Below are 10863 nucleotides of genomic sequence, written 5' to 3' on the forward strand. Positions count from 1 at the left end.
ACCGAGCACACGCCCAAGACTTCTGCCCAGTGGGCAGATAGTCATACATGTGACACTCCGTGCAAAACACTGGATAGCCCCCAACTCCCTGCTGGCATTCTGGCTTCATAATTCTTTTAAAATAAGTAAATGTAAGCCCCCTTTTAAATCCCTTTGTATTTATGTGTTTTTTCTTGTCAAAGTCAAATTACTTTATGGGGAAAACAAAGAGCCTAGGGTTTTCACTTTCTGCCTCTTCTTGAGGCTCGTGCCTCTGTCAAGGAGCTTTCTTAAATACTCACCCTTCTGTCTCCTGCTCCTGTTCCTGCTCAGAGCTCAGCTGGGTCTCCTCTGCCTCTGGCCAGGTGTTTCCTTAAATAGAGGCCTCCCCCAGCAGAGGGCTGGCAGCAGCTATTCAAATGCACCCAGGCACTCAATCACATGCAAAACAATGCCCCTTCCTTTTCCTCTCAATTGCAGTCAATCACAGTCAAACAATGCCCTTTCCTCTCCCTCTCTCAATCAGCCAGGAATCTGCAACAACTCCAAGCGCTTCCCCACACTCCCAGACCAGTTCTCCCACCAATATCCTCAGCTGAATCCTCCCAGCTGAAAGCAAGTAAAAAACCACTCACCCCTCTGTTTCCTGCTCCTGCTCAGAGCTTTTGATTCTCAAAAGCTTATACCTGGAAATGTTGTTGGTCTTTAAGGTGCTACTGGACTGGAATCTTGAGGTGTACTTGTCTGTTTTCTCTCCTGTACAAATACTGAAGGTAGAAAACAGTTGGCTGCTGTTCTTATCTTCCTGCTCCTGCTCAGAGCTTTTGATTCTCAAAAGCTTATACCTGGAAATGTTGTTGGTCTTTAAGGTGCTACTGGACTGGAATCTTGAGGTGTACTTGTCTGTTTTCTCTCCTGTACAAATACTGAAGGTAGAAAACAGTTGGCTGCTGTTCTTATCTGGTTACTGTAGTGAGCAGAAAGAGATTTCCAGCAGGAGGGAGTATGCAGTGGATTCCATTAGCACGTAACTTTGTTAGTTATGGAAAGATAACATTACCTTCAGTTGTGTCCACTTACAACTGCTTAAATTTTCCTGCAGTTTGTAGTAAACCTTTTTCTTTAAAAAAAAATGTTCAAAACCGGAAGGTGTATTTAGGAAGAAATCTCTCTTGCAATCACACTGCCAGGAGCAGGTATGGAAAGAGCAAGTTGTGAAGAGGGCATTGCTTAAATTCCTGGTGAGGTTACTTTTCTGTGTATGTGTTTAAGACAGGGGAATGTTTTCTGTTTTTGAGACAACAGGTTAGTGTTGTGCCTCTGAGCCCTGTGATCTTTGGGCTTGTTTATAATTAGAATTATTATGGCATGGGTGAATTATTATGGCACAGGTAAATGAGCACTGCTTTGCCCTCAGTAGTAAAACACTCAAAAAGCTGCAAGTGGTTTCTTATTGGAATGTTGGAATGATCCATGCGACGGTCACCTCGAGGCTGGACTACTGTAACGCTCTCTACTTGGGGCTGCCTTTTTCGCAAATCCGGAAGCTGCAGCTAGTGCAGAATGCTGCAGCTAGGCTGTTGATGGGCCTCTCCAGGCGAGACCACATCCGGCCGGTGCTGCAAGCACTGCACTGGCTGCCAATAGCATACCAGATTCGCTTCAAAGTGCTGGTGCTCACCTTTAAAGCCCTGAATGGCCAGGGTCCGGCTTACCTAAGGGACCGCCTCTTCCTGTATGTTCCCTCAAGAGCACTGCGATCAGGGAATCTCCACCTCCTGGAAGTTCCAGGCCCCTGAGGTGTGAAGCTTGCCCAAACTAAGGCTAGGGCGTTTTCGGTGGCGGCTCCTACCTGGTGGAACGAGCTCCCGGAGGAGATCCGGGCCCTGCGGGACCTCGTACAGTTCCACAGGGCCTGTAAGACAGAGCTCTTCCGCCAGGCCTTTGAGTAGGAGCCGCCGCCACCACTATTCCACCACTGAGACTCCATCATCCATCTACCCCATTATTGGTGGGGGGTAGATGTCGCCCGGCTGAGATTAGGAAAATATCATTCCTGGCGCTCATGCTATCAAGAAAACTGACCGCCAATGTGGGTTGTTGCGCATCTTGGTGATTTTATGTAGATTGTTAGAGCACCGAATTTTACTATGTATGTAACACTGTTTTACTGTTTTAAATTTTTGAGCTCGGCATTGCCGCTTGTTAGCCGCCCTGAGCCGCTGGGTAGGGTGGGATATAAATCCCAAAATAAATTAAAAATAAATAAATAAATAAAAATGTTTGTAGACTGAGTTGCTTATCTAGGAGATTTATTCTGTTCAGAATCGGCTCAAGGTTGTTCACAATTATTAAATATGTGTTCTTATCTTTTAGAAAAATTCATACCGTTATGCAGCATGTAATGGCTCCTTAACATGTGGAAGACAAAACAAGAGCATTTATGTAAAGTCTTTGAGAATTGAATCCTGTAACTTAATTTTAAAAATTTTGTTATTATCATTTTGTAATTGTTCTTGAAAGTATTCACTGGCAAAAATTTGAGTTTTTCAAAACTTGGTATTTGTTGCAGATTCAAACAAGCAGTCTCCTGATGAAGGATTAATTGAAGACTTTGCAATTGTAGACAAAAAAGCTGTGGAACAACTAGCTGAAGGGCTGATTTCTCACTACCTACCTGATCTACAGCGATCAAAGTTAGCTTTAAAGGAGCTTACGTACGTAAATGAAAGAAAATGTACATGTATTTATTGTACATGTATTTATCTTCATGTATTTATCGTCATGTATTTATTGAGACTGATGGTGAATGTATCAAGTCAGACTTCTCTGTTTAAAGGTCACCAGAACAGTTATTAATTGATGTGCATTTGGAATTGCAATTCATGGTTATCTTCTTTCTCTTTTCCAGCATAGCTATTTTCTTAGAATATTTTATTGCCTTCCCCCTCCCCCACTCAGAGCCGCATACAAATTGAGATAAGCACAAAAAACCGTTTGCACAATTTATGGAAGCTAATAGAGAGCAAGAGAAGAAGCTGCTGTGTCTTCATTGGCAGACAGCGTTAAGTTGTCCTTCCTAATGTCTCTATAATTTGACTTTCAATTCCATCTATTCTAAACAATTGCCTTGACTTCTAGACAGAACCAAGAAGTACTACTAGAAACTCTACAACAAGAAATCTCAAAGTTTAAAGAATGTAATTCTGTCCTTGACATCAACATGTTGGTAAGTTGTGTTATCAGATTTTTTTTTGGGGGGGGAGGGTTAATCCCACCATTTTTTCTGCCTGCACAAGAAGGAAGAGACGTCATCTCACTTTATCTCACTCGATTTCCCTATCTTGCCGCAGCCCCGTACCACATGGCTGCTTGTCTGTGTGGGTCCCCATCATAGCCTGGGGGGGGGGGTCAAAAGGAAAATTCTACAAACACCATCTTGTCTTTGGAAAATATCTGCACTAAGTGAAAAGGCATAAGCACAGCAATGGGATTCCGTAGCAGAGGAAACTGATTTCTGCTCCTCCTATTTCCTGTTTCCTATTTCGAGTTGTAACTCATGCCTGCCTGATTTAACAGTAAGCCCCTTTAACCACTCTGCTATTCACTTGGAAGTAACTTTGCAGAAGTGGTACTGCAAGTGAGATTTGATTTAGGAATAAAGTGAGTTTCCAGATTAAAATAGGTAATAGGTAATATAGGATTTCTGGTATTATAACAATAACAGTTCTGATATTTATGCAGTTGCTTACATTCTGATTGCATACATAGATCCTTGGCAGTTGCAATGAGTTTGCTTCTTTAAAAAGTGTATATGGGGAGAGGGAATCACTGCCTTGCGCTCATTCCAGTACCTTAATACAGCCTTTTGTTCTGTGATTTGTATTTTTTATGGATGGTGTAGTACATGGAAGTCAGTTTTATTGAGTTCTAAAATCTATTCTTTTTTAAAAAGTTTTCAGAAGCAAAGTACTATCACAACAAGTTGGTGAATGTTAGGAAAGAGATGATGATGCTCCATGACAAAACATCAAAGTTGAAAGTGAGTCCATTTGCTTTGGGATATCAAGAAAGGTGGGAAAGCCTGTGTTGCCTGTTCTGTGTTTTTTTAAATCTTGCAGACTTGGGCTTACTTCTGAATAAATATGCATAGGATCAGGCTGCATACCTTATGGAGACAGTCTTTGGGCACTGTCACACTGCTACCTTACCCCCATTCTTCTCTATTGCTGCCTTGTTTTCTCTGAGGAGGCAGGAAGAGTCAGCCCTTAAAAGGAATGCACTGCAAAAGTCCCCATGTTTTGCTAGATGAGGTCTGCAAAGAAAGTTCAGGTTTGCAGAGGCAACACCTTATAAAGGGGGAGGCAACTGTAAATGTGCAGCTGACAGCAGCTTTGCATTGAATCAAGAGAAAACTTGGGAACAAAAGAAATTTTAAAGGATGTACATAAAGCCCTCTTAAACACAGTAGGAAACCAGTTCAAAATGAAATGTATATGAAATGCAACTGTGAATAGGCCATAATGTTTCAAAAAGAGCATCTGAACCTAGCCTTTGCCTCTAACAAATTTGAGTTATCTGTGGTGACACCTAAGAATAACATTTCTCTTTTCTCACACAAACTTTTAAGATATGTGCGAAATCAGCAAGTTTTCAAATGACTTGACAGGGCAAACAAGAAATATGGGGTTTAAATGGCTTAACATAGAGCTGGAAGGAACCCCAAGGGTCATCTAGTCCATCTAGGACATTCACAGCTACCCTCCAACTCCCCCAGTGATACTCTGTGCCCAGAGGAAGGCAAAAACCCTCCAGGGTCCCTGGAGGGAAATTGCTTCCTGACCCCAAAGTGGCAACGGGCATTACCCTGGGCACAATAAGAAAGGGCCATGAGAGCCGAGCACCGGCTCATCCCTTCCCTGCCCTCCCTCTCACCATCTGCCTAAATTCACAGTGAGTCATGGATTTAGCATTGCTGTCCGATGGCCATCTAGCCTCTCTTAAAACCTCCAAAGAAGGAGAGCCCACCACCTCCCGAGGAAGCCTCTTCCACTGAGGAGCTGCTCTGTCAGGAAGTTCTTCCTAATCATAGAATCACAGAGTTGGAAGGGACCTCGAGGGTCATCTAGTTCAAGTTCCTGCTATGCCCAGAACTGAACACAATACTCCAAGTGAGGTCTAACCAGAGCAGAGTAGTGATATTATCACTTCGCATGATTTGGACCACTATACTTCTATTGGTGCAGCCCAAAATCGCACTTGCCTCTTTAGCTACTGCATCACACTGCTGATTCATGTTTAGTGTATGATTTACCAAGAAATTACCAAGAAATAGAGCGAGTGTTCTTTCATTTTTGTCAGCAGAATGAAAATTCTAAATTGAGTCATTGCATAGAATTTCCCCTTGGTTATATCAACATTGCTTCAATTTAACCATTTATATGCTGTCTTCCCTGCATTCAACACAGGCTTACAGTACAACTCATCAATACAGTCTGCACAATAGAAACCATATCAATCACATAACAAACTACACCTAACCCTCTGTAAACCATCATGGTACAGAGTGGCCACCCTATTCATCAAGTGCCAGATGAAATGGGAACTTCTTACAGCCCTTAAGCAATGGCAGAGAGTGCATCCCTCCACACGTCTTCAGGGAGTTGGTTCCCAAAAGAGGGGGCTGCCACTGAGCAGTCCCTGTTTTTATGACCACTGTTTGAAGCTAGCAGATCTATGAATGCCATATTGGGAGGGAAGTAGGAGTTCTGATAATAACTGAAAAGCATCATGGCTTCTGTGCTGTCAAATAGAATTCTGCAAGTTCTGGAAAGTAAAATGCTCTTGTGGCTTTTCTCTCTCTCTTTCAGAAAAGAGCTCTCAGACTCCAGCAGAAGAGGCAGAAGGAAGAGCTAGAACGAGAGCAGCAACGGGAGAAAGAGCTTGAGCGAGAGAAACAGTTAACAGCCAAGCCAGCTAAAAGAACCTGAAAGCCGAACGTGCATCAACTTGTCAAACTAATTAGAACATTCTCTGGACTCACTGGGGAGCCCTCCGTGTTGCCCCTCATGACCCGAAGTTCGAACTTGCCAAGAAGCCTATTTGTATGTCACTAATATTTCCTGGTTGCTATTTCTAAGAAGCAAGCTGGGAGCAGTGAAGCATCAGCGGTTCAAGATGCCTTCTTTGCAAATCCTGTGCAGCTATGTCAGGCGTGTTCTTTTTATCTTGTCTGCTAATTTTTCCAAAAGAGGGGTGGACAGAAACAAAATACAAGACCTTGTGTGGTATAGAATGGTTTGGAGTCCAGAATGAATGGGTGTGTGTGTGTATTTTCTTGAAAGTTGAGCTCTACCTCATTATCCTGCTGTTTTCTAGGGTAGTTCATTTAATCCAGATGCAGCTTCTTTGGTTGTTCCATCATTGATCCTGCCATGCCCCATTACCAGTAGAACAGCGACTGACTAGGTGTGAAGTCTTCACATCAACTCTGTGTTCTTCTCTTATAGAAATCGGTTCCAGACTGGAAGAAGTGTTGAGGTCTGTCTGCCAGTTTTTCCATGTATAGATTTTGAAGTTTACCAGAACCAAAGTATTGTCACAGCAGGTGGATGACTCTGTAACTGTGAAGGCCTTGCTGTGTCACTTAAGATGTGGTTGCCTGGGATGTCTGTTGCAGACACCACTGAAATGGAAAAGAACACCACACTGCGCTGAGTGGGGGTAGCAGTGCAGTTCACCTACTAGACCAAGCGTTTCCTGTAGCAAACACCTGAACTGTGGATATCTGTCTAGAAGCTCTTGAGTTCATGCATGTAAGGCTCCCAGATGCGAGCACCCAAGGTGTGCTTAAAGGTGTGCCTATATCCTTGCTTTGTGGATTTGCCATGGGAAACAATGGTGTACATACAACAGCTGAGTTTACCACAAAGCCTGAAGGTTGCTTACAGATTGTGCCCATCAGATATTTCTAGCCATCATGGAACTAATTCCTGACCCAAGTGATATTAGAACTGGGGATTAATGGTCCGTGTATGCCGCCAGGACACTTTGTATACATGTCCAGAAATGTAACAGGAGATGGTTCAGAATTTCAGATGGAACTGATCTGTCTGAGAACTTGGGGGTATCTGTTGGCTCCATGTTCTGTCTTCGTTGTTTTGCTGTAATTAAAATGCTTTTCTGTTCCACATAGCTATCTGCTCGTCCGCTCAGATTTGGAGAGCATTCAAGTGACGTTTAAAGTCTAATCCATTTTAATTGCTATGATGGGGGGGCAGAGATTTTCAGTAACTGAAAAAGGTGATAGGTATGCTTTGAAGAGTTATGTTTCCTTTCTACAAGGAAAAAAACAATGGGATCAGGTACATTTAAACAAACAAAAATAAGATGGGGTTCTTATGGGAGAGTAAGATGGGTACGTCTCTCCCCCCATTGCACTCTAATTGGCTGATTTTTTAAAAATTGGGGAGCAGTAGTGTCCCCCCCTCCCCCAATTAGCAGGAGGCTGAGAGAGATTTCTGGGACTGTTCCTATTGAGACTCTGTGCTGTTGTGCAGGAGGGATTAGGCCACAAACTCACTGTTCAGATGAATGTTGCTTGTTCTGCTAATGATGCTTAGTGTTGGACAGCCACCCACTAAAATAAAGATGATAAACATAAGGTTGTGTAAGCATTCTTACATTATCTACTTTAGGTTCTGTGCAACTGTGAGCGAGCCCCGGCTTGCCTTATTCTTGGGCAGATGTCTCCATTTTTCCTCTTCCTGGTTTAGACACCACCAGCATCCCTCCAAAGTTAGGCTTCCCTCCTTTCCCTCCCAGCAGAGACAACACTGCAGCCGGCCGGCTGCTTTGTTTCTGCTTCAGCAAGCCAGGCCAGGCATCAGGTAGCTGCTGCAACTGGGAGAGGGTGGCGGTTACTGTGGCCATGCCAGGCCACTATTGGCTAGCCACGGGCTTTGGCCCCGAAGAGCACCTGTGCCTGTAAGAACAGGGGGAAAGCCCTCTTGGTTTGAGTGTAGGAGGAACTTGACTGAAGTCCTGAAAGACAAGCAGACTAAGCCTGGTTAAGGAGGGAACTGACAGCTTGCAAGCCCTGGACTGCAAGTTTTGGTAAGGCTTTAATTTTACTAGTTGCTGTAGATTTTCCGGGTTGTGTGGCCGTGGTCTTGGCATTGTAGAACCTGACATTTCAAAAATAAATCCACAAGAATTGTGTACAGTGCGCTCAATATTTCTTTAACAAAAATCGTGAAGTTATGAATATGAAAATACAAAAGTAGTAATAATACATTCAAATTATAGATTCAGGTACATAAAGATAGAAGGTGACAACAACGGCAACGGGACGGTAGTCTCCAGAATGCAGTGCCGTTTCGACAGACGTCTTCTTCTAACCAATAGTTTGATAATGTATGAAAAATTGCACTTCAAATGGAAAAGCTGCCCAATTCACATGGAGTTTGATAACAGTTTCACCTATTACATCGCACAAATAATGGAGGAGAACACCTCTCAGACAGATTAAAGCTTATGTGGGCAGAGGTATAACAAGAGGAGGCTTGATTGCCTGCCTCCGCATCCCGAGCCCTGATATTCTTTGGAGGCCTTTAGTTTTACTTTAGTGTTGCTGTAAAGGAGGCAAGGAGCTTGGTGGGGCTGGGTCCCCTTTGCCCTAAAAGACAGCTGTCTCTGCTTGGTCCAATTTGAAATTATAGAAATTTACTGTGTTTAGACCCCAGTGCAGCCTGACGGAGTGAGCTCCCATCTCTGGCCCCAGCTCCTGCCAGCCTAGGAGTTCAAAAGCAAGAAATTGCAAGTAGATAAATAGGTACCACTTTGGTGGGAAGGTAACAGCGTTCCGTGTGCCTCGGCGTTTAGTCATGCCGGCCACATGACCACGGAAATGTCTGCAGACAGTGCTGGCTCTTCGGCTTGGAAACAGAGATGAGCACTGCCCCCTAGAGTCGGATTCGACTAGCTTTCGAGCAACTTTACCATATTTACTAGATGCATTTTTTCCCTGCACCCCTTAGCTTTGGTCACCCTGGGTGAGTTCCTCATTTGCTTTGCCCTTGTTACAGCTCTGTGGGGGAGATCACTATACGTATGGATGAAAACTACTCTGTACCTACCAAACATGCATCTGGCCATTGCTTCTCACAAAAATATTTTGCGTTGGTGCCCAGTAACTACTAGCTCTTTCTTCTGGACAGCTCTTTATTTTTTTTGTGTGTGGGTATTTTGTGTATGTGTGTGGACTTGCATGACTGGAAGGCAACCCCTAGTGGGGTTTGGACGTTTTCAGAGAGGAGACTTGATTGTCTGCCTCTGTGTCCAGCCCTGATATTCTTTGGAGGTCTCCCTTCCAACTACTTGCCAGGGCTGGCCTTGCTTAGCTTCTGAGATCTGAAGACACTGGGCTTGCTTGGGCTCTCCAGGTCAGGGCCTTCTGGTCAATTCTGGGCCTTTACTGTCCTGCAAAAAGCCTATCTAACTGACATCTTAAATATGTATACTGTGGAAGGGGGTTCTGACTAATGTTCCTATGGACAAGTTGAAAGCAACATTATCCACCAAACACTGTTTACCGAATCTAAGATGGGTCTTGTTTAGGAATGATCAGTTAAGGACTAGATATTAAAGGTAAAGGTTCCCTTGCTCGAAAGCCAGTCAAATCCAGTTGCGGTGTTCATCTCCGTTTCAAAGCCAGCGCTGTCCGAAGATGTTTCCGTGGTCATGTGGCCGGCATGACTAAACACCAAGGCGCACGGAACGTTGTTATCTTCCCACCAAAGTGGTACCTATTTATCTACTTGCAATTTCTTGCTTTCGAACTGCTAGGTTGGCAGGAGCTGGAACTAGAGACAGGAGCTCACTCCATCATGTGGCACCCAGGTCTCGAACTGCTGAACTACTGACCTTCTACAGCCTGCAGTTCAGCGCCACCGCAGCTCCAAGGACTAGATATTACTAATACAATATATAGACAGCTGTGTTCTTCCATTGTGTTATAGATAACTAATTGTTATCAAAGTAGGATGGCTTTGTTTCTCCGTTGCAGAATAGCATAAATTTTCACTTCCGACTCTTTCTTTAATTCAGTGTGCAGGGTTTCTAGAAACAGGTTTCAGTGGTCTGTAATGAGCAACTTATTCCTATTGCACCCTTCCAAGTGTTTGCTGACATCACCATGACCGATGGTAGTTCTGGTTGGTTTTAATCTGACCATATGCATTCATTGTGCAAAACTGGAAAAGACCTTTCGTATTCTACTCCATAAATTTGCTTCCCCCAATCAGCCCAGCTTTGAATCACCGCACAGTTGCTCTACCCGCGCATGCATGCAAAGGGGCGTGCGTCTACAGGGGAGGGGTACCACCAGGCAGTTCCATTTACATCCTGGTGAAGGTTTTCTACTGCGGAGGCTGAGCTTTATTTCGGAAGCGCGCCGCCTGCCTCGGTGGGAGTGCTGCTGCCGTCCGTTATCAGGCCGTGCCACACGACTCCTGCTGCCTTTCGTTAAGGCAAACATGGACCGCTGAGCTGGGCCGGTGAAAAGTTCACCGCGCTAAGGATACACAACCAGCCCAGCCGGAGAGCGCAGCTGCCTGAGCGCCTCCGCGCCAAGCCTCTGGGGCCACCTGCTGGCTGCCGGGAGCCTTGCGGCACATGGCGCATCTCTCCCCTCGGCTCCGGCTGGGTCGGGCCCCCCCCCGCCGCTCTTTGCCGTGGGAGCCCCGCCTCCCAGTCCAGACGGATTGGCACTTTCTGCGATGTCTGAGAGGCGAGGGAATCGCCCTCTGCACGTGCTCAGAGGGAGCCGCGTTTACTGTCTTTCGCCCCGCCGTTCCCTGCCCTTGCAAAAGGATTAGGCGGAGC

The 10863-nt window shown here is 44.8% G+C and overlaps 1 protein-coding gene across 1 annotated transcript in view; it reads left to right on the top strand.

The window, feature by feature from the left end:
* The window catches only part of BLOC1S6 (biogenesis of lysosomal organelles complex 1 subunit 6), a 12764-nt gene extending 4600 nt beyond the window's left edge, over positions 1-8164 (top strand). Inside the window, exons 2-5 of the mRNA XM_015427922.1 lie at positions 2552-2696; positions 3121-3208; positions 3935-4021; positions 5850-8164. Coding sequence (XP_015283408.1) covers positions 2552-2696; positions 3121-3208; positions 3935-4021; positions 5850-5969 — 440 coding nt within the window. The 3' untranslated portion in view covers positions 5970-8164. The remainder of the gene's footprint in view (positions 1-2551; positions 2697-3120; positions 3209-3934; positions 4022-5849) is intronic.
* The last annotated feature ends 2699 nt before the right edge of the window (positions 8165-10863 follow it).

This window comes from Gekko japonicus, unplaced genomic scaffold (genome assembly GCF_001447785.1).
Source record: "Gekko japonicus isolate JY-2015 unplaced genomic scaffold, Gekko_japonicus_V1.1 scaffold772, whole genome shotgun sequence".
NCBI lineage: Eukaryota > Metazoa > Chordata > Lepidosauria > Squamata > Gekkonidae > Gekko > Gekko japonicus.